The following is a 16,453-nucleotide window of genomic DNA, read 5'->3' on the forward strand; positions in this document are numbered from 1 at the left end:
CTCACAAAAAAGTTTGCAGACCTTATCTTGGTTCTCCACCATCTCCACGGCATGTGTCAGATTGAGAGTAGAGTAAAGGCCTAACTATGCGATGAAGTAGATCCCTAAATTACCCAAAGCATTTTTATATTCTTTAAAACTGTGCTTCACTTTGATGCATATCAGACTATTAGTGTATCAAACATTGGCGAAGTGTAGTTTTAGATTTGGGTGTGACCCTTGACCTTTTACCGCTCTGTCTTAATTATTCAGGGTTTTGTCTAATCAGCTTTTCACACTCAATAAGATAAACATAGTTGCGCTTGACACAGTTCCTAGACTGTATTTCCATTCTTTACACAAGTATGCACATTAGAGCCCTTCTGTGCATGGGAAAAATGTAGTGTACATGTGACTGCATGTATACGAGTATGTACTTTGGTGTATTAAAATGTATGCCAGGGCATGTGTGCACTTAAGAGCCTCCTTTGAAGATTTCCAGCCATCAAGATCAAAGGATATCCTAAAGTCCTATTCAACTGGATTTGTTTTTATTCTGTTCAAGTAGCCAAATACCTTTGATGAAGAACTTTGAGAGATATATGTATGTATTTCCAGCGAATGTTGTGAAATGTTAGTCTGCCGGTGTCTGTTCTGTCTTGTTTGCATATGCTGTTGCATTTTCCAGCAGGCCTCTGGACGGCTCCTCGTAGTAATGATTTTATAATACATACTAGGGGTTGGGGAGGGTGGCGGCGATACAGATGGTCTCTCGTATTTCTCATAAGCAATGCCGCTGTGAGAGATTAACCCATCATACCAGTGCAATCCCCACGTCAATGACACCTGTCATCTTATCCCGCTGAGTCATCTATCTCTCCCCCACCACTGACAGTCCAAACACTTTAACACGCACTATTCTGGTCCAGAGAGCTCCATCCCTCTTTTTCACAATCTCCAGTTTCCCTTCATCCCCTTAACCATTCCTCCTCCGCCTTACGCCGTGTTTCCTCACATTTCCCAGAACTGATAATGACTTTCAAGTTGAGCGTAAAGCTGTATTATTGCACAGGCAGACAGTACTCACTTATGTGCACACACATGCATGTGCCCAGACACTCATAAAAAAAAGAAAGCCGTGCTTTTGCTTTTTTTTTTTTTTTTTTTTTAACACTTCAACAGGTTGTTAAGCAGCATGCCAGACAAAGTGTTTTCATCAGACCACCATGAATTTTGCAGGAGACACTATTTCTTTTCTCTCCCCACCTCTTTCATGAAGCTGTGTCAGTTTTCTGCGGTTTCCATATTGGTGTGTGGTTAGGAGGTAGTAATTGAGGCGACGGCACGTACTCGCGAAAACTCTCTCCTGTAGTCTTTACTTGACCTTAACTCTGGCTAGCAACTGCTCATTCAAAACACCGCTGATGATGCTTTAAAATAATCAAAGAGGACTTTTTTATCTTCACATTCTTGTCACTCATTTGTTGGTTGTGGTTTTGAGAAACGTTCAGGCACTTCATGAAATTACCGGGACATTAATCATTATTATGACTTTACAATTTAGCACTACACTTCATTATTCTTTGGCGCACTTGTTTCATATGATTTGTAAAAACACAATTTTTTTCAGGTGTTCCAAGTAACACCAACCAGCTTTACACACATACAAGCACACCTACACACTCACACACAACAATCAAGGCTTTAGTGAGGCACATAATGTGAGTCTTTTGGTTGTGTTACCTCCTTCAGGTTATATTTAGGGAGTTTTTCAAATATCTTGGGTTATACTAAGGCAATGTGATTGCTGTAAACACTACTATAGCAAATGAATGTTGATACTTGCTGATGCTTTGTAATCAAAAAGCCTGCAGTGGTGATTTTGGAAACAAGGAGGTGCTCATTTAGGCCAAAGAAATGCATTCCCTTCAGTGTGCGTGCATGCGTGCGTGCGTGTCAGACTGTTAAAACGTCCTTTGTTATTTTTAATACTGTCCAACAGTGTGTGTGTGAGCACGGCTGTGTGTTTCAGTGCGAATGCATGAATTGGATACTCACAGTGTCTCCAGACTGTTTAAACCTTCAAAACATCTCGAGCCCATGCTCCTGATGTGGTTGTTATGGAGATGCCTGGAAAAACGACACAGACATTTTTCAAAAAAAATTGAAATTAATTTCATGAAAAAAAACAAAAACAATTCCACAGTATGTCGAAACATTCCTTTCAGCTCAGCGGAGGACAAATAACGCACAGTGAAATGCAACTTACAGTACCACAAGGGCAGAGAGGTTGGTAAATGCGTAATCTGGGATGTGTGTGATTTGGTTGAGCGCCAGCGTCATGGCCTGCAGAGAGGGCAGAGAGTCAAGGGCCATCACTGGGATCTCCGTTAGGGAGTTGTCATCTAGCCACAGGTGTCTAAGGGAGCGGACACCTCTAAAAGCCTCAGCCGGAACCACAGACAACAGGTTCGCGTCGAGACGCCTGCAGGGTGAGAGGAACTGAGCTTAACGAGATAATCATCAAGTCTGAGTACAGTATTTTTGCTCATGTGGATGCATATCTGTGCTTCTGTGCGCATTAGTGGTTGTGTGTCATGGCACTGAAACGGTTTGGCTTACAGGAAGGTTATTATGAGAATTACACGTCCTTTATTCTGCTTCTTTCATCTTTACTGCAGCTTCTTAGAAGTTTCTCATTATGATTTATTCCCATGCTAAATAAGCCACGTGAAGCTTCACCAGCACAGACATGTGTGAAATGTAAGATGAGAAAATGACAGTTGCAAAAATGTGGAAATGATTGTGGTGAGTCTTTTATATTTGTGCTCTTTTTGTTGTGACACTCCCTGAGTGTCTGGAAAAGGTAGAAGACAGAAGGAAGCATTTTCAGCTTCTTTATTTTTTCCCAGTTTAGTCTAGCTGTTGCAGTCTCTGAAATTTCCACCAAAGGCAAATGCGACTTCTTACAGCCAATGAAGTTATGACAGCAAACACACACACAGACACACACACACTGCCACATGTGCACTTTCATCTTTTCAACTATAAAAAAAAAAAACCTCTAACAAACCTTTGTTCCCTTCTCCGCTCTGTGCTCTGAACCCACAGGCCATGAGTGTGGACACGCCGTCCGTGTACATTTACACGCACACACACACGCACACACACTGCCGATCATGATGAATGATCCCCTCAGGGCGGAGTTGACAAGAGAGACCACTTCCTCCTGCTATTCTTCTTTCTTTGGCCCTTCACACTCACTCATTCATTCATTTCCCTTTCCCTCCCTCCGGCCTCTCTCGCACTCACATTTTGTTTCTTATATCTTTATTGACGCACTCCCCAGCTGCTTTGAATCCCTTTTGCATCTCAGTCCTTAATTCTTGTTCATCTTTCAAACATCCCCTCCTTATCAATCTTCTGCCGAGGTTCTTTGATTCCTGCGCTCCAGTTCTCCTCGCCCCCTCGGAGGTTTTACCAAACAAAAAGCATCTTCAAAGTGAAATCTGAACTTGAACTCTGAACTCTGGACTTGTCTGCCTGGGGGAATTTTCCATCAGGAGAGCAACTGTATACACTGGCAGATGCTCACACACACAGAGGCACCTACCACCATATATGTAAATACTTTTGAATGTGTTTTCAGCGCATGTTTCTTTTTTTTCTTTTTGCAGCGCTAAACAGTTGCCCTTGTGCACCCCGTATCCTGCAACTGTGGACATTGTTTGTCCCTGACCCAAATCACAGGATGAAAGCTACAGAAGGCCTTTCTGCTTTCTCTGGGTTGTTCTCCAGGGTAAAATAATAATTCCTCCTTTTCGAGTGGACCTGCCAGGTCTGGTGAAGGTCCAGACAGAACCAGGAATGTTCCACAAAAGCTAATAAAGCAGACATTTCCTGTCCATCACATCAAAGTCTGACGTATGATTACCAGAGTAAAAAGCAGAGACAGAAAGAGAAAAATCCTTTAAATGATCCTGGAGCTCTGGGGTACTGCTTCTGTTTGTTCAATTCTCCAGATGGCCAAAATTTTACACAACCAGGATTTTTGGTGGAGGGGGTGGGGTGGGGGGGGGGGGGGGGGGGGGCTGTTTTACTGCCATGTAGTCCATTTTCCCTAAACCTGGTTACACTGATTTAAATCTGCCTGTGAAACTCATGAGTGTTGATAAGGCTACACTACTTAACCCTTTGGTAAGGACCCAAAACACATCTGTCTGCTTATGATGGCACCGAATTAAGCAACAGCACTCACACTGTGTGCTGTAATTATCCTGTTCCAAGTGGCGAGGCAAATTTCTTGAATCAATCTCGCTGCTGAGAACAGAATTGCTGTTTAAGATTAAGTCATGATTTATTTTGGATGAAAGCCTCTTTTAATACATTCATACCAATTTAAAATCCATGTGACTCTTTCTTTTTACCTGGTGTGTTTTATGTCAGTGAGAGGCGCCGACAAGCTTCACTCTCCAAAGCCTTTCCAGTAATCTTTCTGTGCTCAGCTTATCATTACTGTAATGACAAGGTGCGTCTCTATACACTGGCTCTGTTTGTGTACTCTGTGTGTGTGCGTGCATGAGTGTGTGTGCATGTGTGTTTTTCATTACTTGTGACAATTTCTATCTGCTAAAAGAAAAAAATCTGTGAAGACCACACACTTGTGCTCGTACGCATGCAGACAAATAGACCTAAAGACACACAGACATCATCATGACAGCAATTTGTTAATTCAGACAAGAGCAGTCTGCACTGATGTGTCTGCCAGAACAAAGTGTGTGTGTGTGTGTGTGTGTGTGTGTGTGTGTGTGTGTGTGTGTGTGTGTGTGTGTGTGTGTGTGTGTGTGTGTGTGTGTGTGTGTGTGACTGTACTGAAGGGGTGCAGGCCTGCTTAATACCAGACAGGGGAAACGTTGTAGGTGGTAGAGGAGTTAGACATGCACGCCCCTCCTGTGTTACAACCCCAGCAATTTTGGTGTGTGTACTTGTGTATGTGTGTGTGTGTGTCTTTGCGATGAAGGAAAAGGCTTTATGGATATTTGCAAGGAATTAATCATTTGGAAAGTGGAGACGTGGAGTACATGTGGAGGACAATGTTCGAAGAGTGGGGTACCAGTGAGGAATTGCAGATGAGGTGGTCCACACATGCACACACACGCATGCACACTGACACACACATACACTGACCCCGCAGATTAGACAATTAGGCCACCAAACACTCTCATTAGCCAGGGGGATAGCGGTGTGGGTGGTGGGAGAAGAACAGGGGAGTAGGAGTAGAGGAGGAAGAGAGGGGGAACTGATGGAAAATGGGGTTGTTTCACAGCTCATTGGAGATGCTCTCGCTGGCCTGCAGTGTCTGCTGTTTCCCTCATGGCTTCCAGATGCTACCATGGACTGCACTGACACAATCAGGCTGTGACTTCTTCCATTAGGCAGTACAGCAGCACTGAGCGCACAACTATTGCAGCCACCATTTGGATATGGTCTGTCATTTGTCAGCAGTGCTCCTATACCTGCATTGTGGTTATTAGTGAAATGCGTAGGTGGCCAGGGGATGTTTCATTCACTGCTGGATGAGTAGATGAGTGCAATGTGTATATGTATAAGACGGAGACTCACAAGGACAGGAGGTTGGGTAGGTCCCAAGGAGCATCATCAGGAAGTCTCTCCAGCTGGTTGTTCTGTAGCATCCTACAAGGCACACACATATTACACAGCTATATGCATCATGTCTATACTTGATGACGTTTTTGTACTGGATGTGTGTGCACATGAGTGAGCGAGAGTGAGAGTGCAATGGGCAGGACATAAAATTTCATAGTGAGGGAAATCTGACACAAGAAGGAAAGGGCCAGTGAAAGCTTGAAGAGAAGCAGAGAATGAAGGGTAGAGCAAAAGAGAAAGAGAACCTCCCTGGGTGGGCTGCTGATGTCATTCTCAAAAGATTGGAGCAAAAATGGGGAGGAAGTGGAAAGCAAACAATAGACCTCTCTCTTTACTCACCCTCCCTTGCTTTTTCTATCTATCGCACACTATTTCTTCAGTTTTATTGTGACAAGTCTACTTAAACAGGCTCATAAAGCCTCCGGTGTGTCACATAGACACCAGGAGGTCAATGTGCCACGGTAGTCTGTCTCTGTGAATGCTCCGTGTCTTGTGTGATAGTAATCTTATATCGTATTTCCACTGTTGACAAATGCTTCTTTTTTTTCCTCCCCCGCGAGTATGACATAAATTTGATGCCACTAGTGCCGAGTATAATTAAAACATTTCCTTGCGCATGTGTTTATTTATTTAGCTGTAAATGAAGGATGGAACATAGCGCATGTAATAGCATAGTTTTTCACATTTATTTATATAACTTTTCTGGGTTTTTTTAATATATTTTCCTGTTTCAAAGAATTTCCCAATGGGGAGAATTCCTGTTCAACCTCTGCGAGTGTGGTGTGCCTGTGAGAGTCAGCAGGGATCTTGTGGTTAACCTAGACAAGGTCAGCAGTATTTTCATGTCTAACACAGGGAGACCTTCACCGTTATGTTAAGAAATTAAATGGATAGTTCAGTTACCGTGAGGTCAAAGAGATCCTCCAAAGTTTTCCTTTTGCGTTGTAGTGTCGAGTGTATATGACATAGTGTATTTCCCACTATCGTTCATTGCGGTTGGCTCGTTCTGTTTCAGTGAGTTTCACAGCACAAGGTGAAAGAAGATCAACTGGTGTGCCTGGTAATTCTCTAGATTCCCTCAAATTACAAACCACAAGTTTGCTAGCTAAGTTTATATTCTGTGGAATTGCCTCTCTAACTTTTCTCAGCCAAGGTCCAAAAAGAGTTGAGGGGGTTGCCAATGCTCATGAAAATCTCCTTAAAATCCTTGTCCTGCGCTAACTAGAAATATGGCTGCAACTCATTAGATCCTGCGCTCACAAGTCAAAAGGTACTCTGAGTTTTGTGGCTGCTTTGCACTTTTTTTTTATGATTTAATACTTCACAGCAGCTCTAACAGTTGGTGGCCATGGATCATAAGGCAATGAACACAGTTTGAGAAATGTGGTGTTAAGAGAACAGCTTTGAATGGAGTTCTTGGTAAATTTTTTGTCACTTTCTGTAATCTCAGTGGGTGGTGTGACTGGGAGGTCCCTGCAATACACCTGTAAGGGTGTGTGTGTGTGTGTGTGTGTGTGTGTCCTCGCAAGTGAAACAGCGCTTGTTTAGAAATAAAGGTGCTGCAAGCAGTGCATGTCTCCCCAATCTCATAAAATTTAACTGCAGTTAATGATGCATGGCTTGTGTGTTTCATTCAAGGTAGGGCAAGTTCCCTTTCAAAGGATAGAGTGGGATAAACCCACAGTGGCGGTTTAGGGATGGGGATTAAACCAGGGCTGTGGTATAGGTGAGAGGGTGGAGGAAGTTACTTACAGAACTTTGAGGTTGTGTAGACCTTGGAAGGCGAGGCCTGAAATATACCTCAGCTGATTCCCTGAGATACGCCTAAAAGAGAAACAAGGATTTTAAAAAGCAGCAAGCAAAATTCTAAAAGTGAAAAATTGCAATACAATCATAGACACAAAAAAAGTTACAAGTCTCCAGAGAAGAGCTTTTTTTATGTTCATTTACGTACTTTATTCGATACTTTTTGGATTAGGCTGTGATGTGACTTCATCCCAGACTGCTTTGGGGTTATTGTTGGGGCAGTATGCAAATAAGAATTTTCTATTCCCTTCAGTGTGGTTGCTATTGGCCCGAGGCACACCCTGAAACCTTAACCAATCCTGGGAGCTCCGATGAGTGAGTAAAGACTGAATTGAATGAGACTGGGTCAACAAGTGCACCGCATAAGTATATGTGTGGATGTGAGTGTGTTTATGTGCGTGTTTGTATAGTAAGGTGTATACTATATGTGTGCGCACAAACACATGTGTGCAGCGAGACATTGCGTGCGCTAATTTCCATGTCCTTGAGGGTAAATCGGGCCTATTCTAAAGGGGCCTTGAGGACAGCGGGGGAGAGAAACCACACGCATTCACACAAGCAATCCAATCAGTTTGTTTATCAAACACAGCACCTAATGGTCATTTGTGAGTGTGTGTATAAGATGTCCAAATAAATAACATTCAGTCCAGCAGAATAACTCTCAAGGTCACAAGCTGGAAGCGCAGTTTAAACACAGATTTGGTCTTCACAACTCAAGACCACCCACTTTTATTAAACACACACACAAGAAGTTATAAGTTACTCATTGGAGCCCTCCTCCACCTCACACAATTGCTCTACAGGTGATGTTTGCCTGACATTTCAGCTTAATGCTAAGCAGCCTGCTTCTGGAAAAGCTGTACCAACAGTGCCAGGATACTAAATTATTGATAGAGTGTGCTGTCTGCCTTTCCAAGCCACTAGCATCCAGATGGTAAATGGTCGAGGGCTACCGTCAAACTCCCTCTGACATCTGACACTCATGTCAACATGTCTCTGTTGTATTACTGTGCAGTGGCAAACCACACAGCTCCACCCATGCCTGCCAAATCTCACACTCGGCTCAGTTTATAACTTTTACAGATCTCGTATTTATCAACAGAAACACACACATCAGCTCGCTAGAACACAAAGCGAGCTGATCACTGTCCAAGCTATTGTGGTGCCATTTAGTCAAACCACAGTCAAAACTTATTCACGCAGACATAAACAGTGCCACATGAAATCTCAATATAGATTTCCCAAAAATGACAGACGTATGACAGACAGTTATTTTTCTGAGCATTCAACTCAATGACACTCCCAATATTTATCCGTAATTTCAAGAAAAACTGGTTCAGTTTCCCCTTGATTGAATTTTAATGTGTCTCCAGGGACAATAAATACCATTCTGAGTTTCTGCAGTTCCACAATCTGGTCAACAGGGATATTTTTAGGTCGATTTCCAGAGATACATCTAAGTTTCTGAAATAAAAAAAAGCCTTCAGTGCTTTGTTTTAGCTAGTCTTTAATATATAATATACTTATTTATATATGTATGCATTAAAAGGCTTTGATGTAGCAGCAAGAGAAATAAGTGATTTTTCAATGTGGACGATGACGGATGCCAGTAATTCAACATTTTAGAAAACAAACACTGTAGTTAGGGCAGTGGTATTTTGTGCACGTCCCACTGCCTGTGCAGCCATTCTCTATTTGCAGCCCAACTGTAGCCAACACAGCAATAAAGCAGAATCGTGTTTTCCTTGCCGACGTCATTTATCAAATGAATAATTACGTCGATGGTGAGGATGGATACTGAAAAGGGAAAGAAATGCTCAGACGTTCCTGATAGACATCAGCAGAACATCGGCAATTGCCACTGACCAACTGTTTCCATTAAATCAGAGTGTGTATTTATGTGTGTGTAAATGATCGTACGTTTGAGTGAATGTTCCACACTTTGCCTCCTAGTCGTTCCACATCAATCTCCTTCTAATGAAAGGCGCCTTGCTCATGTCAAACCATGGCTCCAACTGTTTCTTCTTTTTTCTTTCTTTCTTTTAATTTGATTTGAGGATTGTTACAATTGCTCTTGGCCTCTGTGCTCCACAGATAAAAATTCCACCTCAACTGTAAAATGATTCATAGGTAACATAACAGAAGCCAGTGTAGCCGGTACAGTGGAGAAGGGTGTTGCTGGTAACAGAGGTGAGACCACCCTCCTATTTGGGCCGATCAGGGAGGGATTCGCTGAAGCACATCCACTGCTGATTATTCTATGTATCATCTCGTTCTATTGCCTCAAAATAATAAACAAGACGACAGATTAAAGACCTCGGGAACAAAGACAGCATCATATTTTGGCACACTATCTCAGGTAGTGATAGTCATAGTGGTAGCAGGACCAGGGTAGGTGATAGGAGTTGATGATGAAAGGGGAGACAGAGGAGATAAACAGGTCTTATCAGCGAGAGGGCGAATTGTGCGTGGGTGTTTTATGTAAGTGCTTAGTACACGCATGTTTTACAACCTTGGCCCGTCAAAAGAAATGTGAGCAGATGACCTTTGACTTGACATCGAGGTCAACCACTTAACCTGCCATTAACCTCTGAAATTGAGGGAGTAAAATGCAGACACGTGGAGCGTCAGCCTTTGAATGTGGTTGCATGTTTGTGGGCAACACATGAACCATTCTGGCAACACTAAGAGGAAAAGTTTGAATTGGTCTATATTAGATAGTCTTGGCTGGGTGCTGCACCTCGAACATCAAGCCAGCCAACGCTTTGACCTCTTAACCCTCCCCCATGTCATATTCCTGGCCTATCAGCAGACAATCTTATCGCCAAGAGAAAGACAAGCAGGGCATCGTTGGCCTCCACTCACCACCTCTCTACTCTTGCATTTGGATTTCATATCTCATATGTGATAGCTGGAGTCAGAGGGCTCCGATATGACTGGATCCAATTAAGAGTGTCAGAAGATAAGACGAGCTAGCACCATATTCCGGGCACATTAAGATGTATGCCAAAAGAGGCAAAGTCACCAATGATGGGAAGCCAGATTATTAAACCTGTCAGGCCACTTGAAGTGGTGTCAGTTCACCTCTATAATTACGAGGTGTTAGACAGCTACAGATAATGATAAGGTGAGTAGGAGACACGACGCAAGTGGCTGATTATGAAGGAAGTTAAAGGCAAAAGCAGAGTGAAATATGAGATCAGGAGTTACAAACAGGGATGGACTTTGATAATGATGATAGGCTGGGAGCGCTGTCCCCTGCTAAATGTGGTTTTCAGAAAAAAACATCTTCGAGGGCAGTCTCACTCCAAGCTGTCCTCTGGTAGTTCCAAGTTACCGCTTCATGAGAAAATGGCTTCTTTTTTTTTTAGAGCAGAACTTTTAAAAAAGAGGGCATGTCTTTGATATGGCGGGTAGATAAGAAACCAGTTTTGGAGTCTATATCCAAGCATGGGCATTGCTGCCCTCTCATTAATCCACAGACACGCAGTCGCCTCTCTTCAAGCTTCGTCTGACTGACAGTTGCGTGCATGTTTTTGTGTTTAAATTAAGAGGAAAATTCACTGATCAAAGTGCTGAATGAAGGCTTAATAAGAGGGATCTGAGATCAATTGAATGAGACGTAGAAATAAGGACTTACAGGCAGGGAAAGGGCTGGAGGGAGGGATGATTATGCTCACATCTTATTATCAATATTAATGGTGCAGTGAATCAAAGGAAGGTTTAGCCCAGTAAGATTAGCTACCTTTGTGAGTTAATTTGATCACCTCATTTTAGGTTCAAAGGGATTAGCTGTTATTCACTTTGAAGCTACAGAGGTGAGAACTGAGCAAAGAGATAAGAGGTGGGATGACACAATTTGTGTTCAAATGCTTCTTAGAGATAATCTGTACCCTCACCTTCCTGTAGTGTAGCACAGGATAAATGTTGAAACTCTTGCCATCAGCAAATTTGTTTTAGTTTGTAAAAATGTGACGCGAGAGCAGAAAAAATGTCAAAGGCAGAGACTACACGGCCTGCAATGGCCTGCAGTGAAGTGAAGTGAAGATGGGGGGGACTGTGAAAACGAATTCAGTGGGAGGGAGACGGAGTAAGGGAGGGCAGGCGGCGAGGCAGAGCCCAACATCAAACAATTTATCACTCTACCAGTCACAACACGCCTGCCCCTTGCCTCTCCCTGCTACCAAACAGTTCTCTAGACCCACATCAAAAGCTGTCTCTCTCAAACCAATCATGTTTGTGTTGAGAGCGTTGATTTGTTTTTCTGAGCTTTCTAAGTGTAACACAACCTGTTATCGCTTTGTCTCTTTAAACCATTTCAGACAGAGATTAATATTTTTAAAAAGCGTTTTTCCTGCCCTTGAAATGTCATGATCGTCTCATTACATCTCCTGAAATGGTCAACAGGGCTAAAAAAAAAAAAATTGGCTTCAGGGAAGGAACATACTCCTTGGAAGAATTACAAAGCAACAAAAAGTCTCCATAAAGTGTCAGAACTTGATAGTTATGCAGACGAAGCAAGATCAATGGGCCTGTAAAACACTGGGAGGGTTGTTCCTGGACAAACACTACAGATGGAGCTGTGTCCAAGGCCCCACTTCAACCCCCACCCCTGCCATTTCCCCCCACCCGATGCAGGCAAATGTCAGCTTCAGTGCTCAGCACCACCCTGAACTGCGTGGTTTTCGTTATTACGCCAACAGCAATATCTGACCTGTAACGTTTTTATAACAGCAAAAGTTCAGATCAGCAATTCAATAAGCTGCAATAAATCAAAGTCGTCGATTCAATATTCCGGCTTTTAAAGTGTCACATAATTTCACTTCGTTCTGCTCTTCGGACACAGTTGGACGGCAACTCAAAGGAAATGTAGCGGCCGCCTGGCTAACTTTTTTGCTTTCATCATCGTTAGCTCATGCCTCACAGGCTGCAGCTGCGCAAATTAGCAAAGAAAACAGCAGACTGTTCAAACACCCGACGCAGACACACACATGCGCACACACAAAGTTTGCAGGATTCAGAGGTGAAATAATCACGTGAATGCTGACATACAAGCATAAGCCCCCTTGAACTCAAACACACTACACTCTTACGCACACATTCACGCCCTGAGGGCAAGTCTGTAGGCAGCTTTTGTCAAACTGAGACTTAGCGGAATTCTGCTGAGTGGTTTGAGTAGTCGGATCCGATATCGGCAAGGTTGACTGAGAATGTGTTCAAAAAAGTTTTGCAAACTTGCTGCGCCTTGTATTCTTTTAACAGCCCTGTGAGACTGAAACCAATACTACTTCTTTTTTACCTTGAAAGCGCCGGCCAAATTTCCTCTGTAGCATATGCTATGGTAGTCGAAAAAATTTAGAGTTCTTATAGTCTAACATATTGTTTATGTAGTTTCATTTTATCAAATAAAGCTATATTTATTACCAGCCAAGAGAAGTATGTTAAAGATATTCCAATGAATCCATACTTAATTCTATGTAGAAAAAAAGGTGGAAATCTTTGTGCATTATTTGTTGTCCCAGGGCTATCCTAAAAGTCTCCCATAGTGTGTGTTTATCTTGGCAAGTACACTTGTCTACGAGCGTACTGTTTCTGCTGATCTGTCCAGCTGAACCGAATTCAAGGAGGGCAAGAAAGCAGAGGCTTGGATGCCGAGCACAGAACCTGCGCTTTAAAGACCATATATTTGATCTCTGAGTGAATATCAGGTTCGCCTCAGCTCTCCCTTTTGTGCAGCCATCCCAGGATATACTAGCATATTGCTTCAGGCACTTTCTTGGTAGGGGAGATCAGAGGCGGGCCAGAATCATCAACCTCATCTCTGGCGTCTGTGGATATCAGCGGTTCAAGGAATTACTGGTTCTTGTCATGCATGAGTTGTGACAGTGCAGGTTCATTAAGTGAGCGTGAGTTGAATGATTGTGCACTCACAGTTCTGATAACAGGTGCAGTCGGTGGAAGGCCCTGGGCTGGATCTCGCTGATGTTGTTCATGCTCAGATCCCTAGAGAGAGAGAGAAACGGGGAAAATCAAAGAGTCAGTCAATGCGTGCTTTTTTAATGTTCTTTGAAAACGCTCAGAGACGTAAAATTATAAATGTTTCGAATGCCTTTTTCATATGGAAATCAATCCTCGCGAGCAGGGAGTAGTACACAGAGAGAGGTTACAGGGTTAGGTAGAGAGGTTTGAGAACTGAAGGGAGGAGAGGGAGATGCAGAGGAGAATTTTCCCCAATGAATCATTGTTGGGCAGCTGTAATTTCCTCCTCGTCCCAGTGACTCTTTCTCTTTTCCAGATGTCTCACTCTACTTTCTCTCAGATCTGACCCCTCGGTCCCCCCTTCCTATCTATCTCGTTCTCCTTCCCGTTCTCAGTCTCTTGGCTTCTTTCTTCTTCCTCAGGTTTCTCCTGAGACCACCTCCTTCCCCCTTTGTTCATTGCTTTAACACAGGCACACTCCATTTCTTTGATTCTTTGACACACACTCTGACGTGAGAGGGTGTGTTGAGGGGTGAGTGTTGACGCAGCTGCGTTGCGGTGAAAGAGGGAGAGGTGAAGGATGCTCAGACTCATGCGTGCACACACACACATTAAACTCACACACTTTTTCACATCTTTTTTTAACACTCGGAGACAGCTTATGTGTCAGCCTCTGGTAGAAAACATATATAACCTTTTAACTCGGTCATGTAAGGTCATCTCTTTGATTAGCACGGGGAAAGCAAGAAGGTTTTACATCACCTCTTCTTTGCTTTCACAGCCCTTGGGGTCTTGCATGAGTCTTCAGGAGTGAGGCTTGAATTTGCGTGTCTCTGTGCGTGTGTGTGTGTGTATGACACTAACATTGCTCATAAAGCCAGACCACCAGGCTAGCGAGTGTAAACTGTGCTCTCAGAAGCCCTTTGCAGTTGGGAGTTTTGACACACTGCCTGTTTGTTTGTCAAGTCAGCCAAGCTGACAGGGGGCCTGGACGGATCTGTCCTCAGGCGTGATCTATATCCAACTTCAGGGAGATATGGAAAAAAAACTGTGCCTGGTTCAAAAAATGTGGGTATTTGAGTAGCCTGTCATAATTAGCAGACGAGTCAAATTCAGTATAACAAAAATTTGGTACACCATCAAGGATAACACACAGCATAAGCTCCATGTGTCACGTGTAATGAGGGGGTTTGTTCTTACCAAGCGATGAGCTTGCAACATTAGCAGGGTGCCATGAAACTTTGCAGGTCAGATCATTACAGAGCCTTTTCTACAGCATCTGCTGACAATTAATATTTTCCTAAGAAAGTATAATAAAGGCACTGTCACGAATGTAAACTCTTGGGGGGTCTGACAACAGACAGAGGTGTTCAAGGTGTTATTCAAGGACCTTCCAGTGTGAATATTTTCAGTCATAAGATTAATGACATTCTGTAGGGATTTCAATATTTTGGTTTCACTGTTGCATTGATGTTAGTGACCTAATCTTAGTAGTTACTTGTCTTTCATGCTTATAAAATAATGAGCAAGGCCCTGTGTTGTTGGAATGTTTTACTGCTTGTTTGGTATGCTTGGTAATGCATACTGACAGCTCAAAGTAATGTACCTTAAGGTAGCACTCGGCCTATAAAGGAGGATAAGAAGGAGACTTCAAGCTAAAGTAAATAATGTGGGTATGAAAACATTCAATAATGGTTTGTCAAATGTTTACAGAGGAATAGGATATTTATTCATGTTTGTGTAATCTAAACTGTGTTTGCTTATAATGAAAACCGGGCACCTGTAAATACAAGGCTAGTCCAAGGCTGCATACCTCCAGCAAGAGTGAGAATTTCCCCCAACACGGATCCAGAAGTATATCAGGCTCTAGATTAATCATATACAAATATGTATATATATGACACACTATGTTACTATGTTTCCAGTTTTTTTCTTATCTATTTGTAAAGATGGATATAAAGATGAACTCTCTCATGTTTCTTAGTAGTATAAAAGCCTTCCAAAAATGTCCTGGATCCAGATTTAGACTTCCAGATCAACTCCAAAAGTTAATCATTACGATCTGAGCCAAATGCAAATCCGTCCGTAACATTTTGAGTAATCCTGTTGATAAACAGACTGACAAACTAAACCAGTCACATAACCTCCATGGTAGGAGGGATGGGGTAAATATGGTGCCATTTCATGTTTATTGGATCACTTATTCAATCTTCAATTTTTATTAAAAATGTCAGAATAACAAATAAAAGACTAAAGAAATGAGCAAACAAATTACTGCATACAGTAAACACAATGTGTGAGTGCCAGTGAGGTTTTTAATATAGCACAGGTTGTCTGTAATCCAGTCCTAGGCTCCTTGATCGTAGTGTTATCAACAGTAGACCAAGACAGATCATACCAACTGTGATGATGAGCGTCTGTGATGATGATGGTCTTAGAAATCTTGTGGCTTAGAGTAGCTACCCTTCCTTAGGGATCAACCAACTTTCAATCATTGATTTAGCTATAAGTCATATAAACAGCTCTTGAAAAGTGAACTGGAAGAAGGTTTGTGAAAAGGTTTGTAATCCTTAGCCCGACAGCAAACCCACCCAAAAAAATACAAACCAAGAAAAGAAGGGTTAGAGAATGGTTTAGTCAAAGCTTAGGTGTAAATGTCATTGAAATGTTGCAGTGAAGGAGGAGGGTTCTAAATGTCCACTACGCAAAAAAACTTCAAAGATATTGAAAATGAAGGAATGTTGCACCGACAGGCTGACCGTTGTGCAAAAGACATGCAAGAATTTTGAGACATTTCCAAAACTTTTGCTCCCTCACTCAAACTTTTCAGTCATGTTCACTTCCCTTCATTAACATATTCTTTTGTTAGTCTTGTGTTTTTGTTTGTGCATGGCTGCTGAGCAAAGAAGGGGACTCAGAGTTGAGATACACCACAAAAAAAGTGACTGAGAATCTGTGAGTGATAAGGAGAAATGAGAGATCCATACCTCAGTGACATGGCGTGTCCTAAAAGATGGTTTCC

At 42.5% G+C, this 16,453-nt stretch overlaps 1 protein-coding gene across 1 annotated transcript in view; it reads right to left on the reverse strand.

Moving 5' to 3' along the window:
* The window catches only part of LOC134619358 (leucine-rich repeat-containing G-protein coupled receptor 6), a 38,379-nt gene that overhangs the window by 8,989 nt on the left and 12,937 nt on the right, over positions 1-16,453 (reverse strand). Inside the window, exons 2-6 of the mRNA XM_063465148.1 lie at positions 13,384-13,455; positions 7,399-7,470; positions 5,602-5,673; positions 2,249-2,464; positions 2,038-2,109 (exon numbers count right to left, since the gene is read on the reverse strand). Of these exons, the coding sequence (XP_063321218.1) occupies positions 2,038-2,109; positions 2,249-2,464; positions 5,602-5,673; positions 7,399-7,470; positions 13,384-13,455 (504 nt within the window). The remainder of the gene's footprint in view (positions 1-2,037; positions 2,110-2,248; positions 2,465-5,601; positions 5,674-7,398; positions 7,471-13,383; positions 13,456-16,453) is intronic.

Source organism: Pelmatolapia mariae, linkage group LG20, assembly GCF_036321145.2.
Source record: "Pelmatolapia mariae isolate MD_Pm_ZW linkage group LG20, Pm_UMD_F_2, whole genome shotgun sequence".
NCBI classification, from domain to species: Eukaryota; Metazoa; Chordata; class Actinopteri; order Cichliformes; family Cichlidae; genus Pelmatolapia; species Pelmatolapia mariae.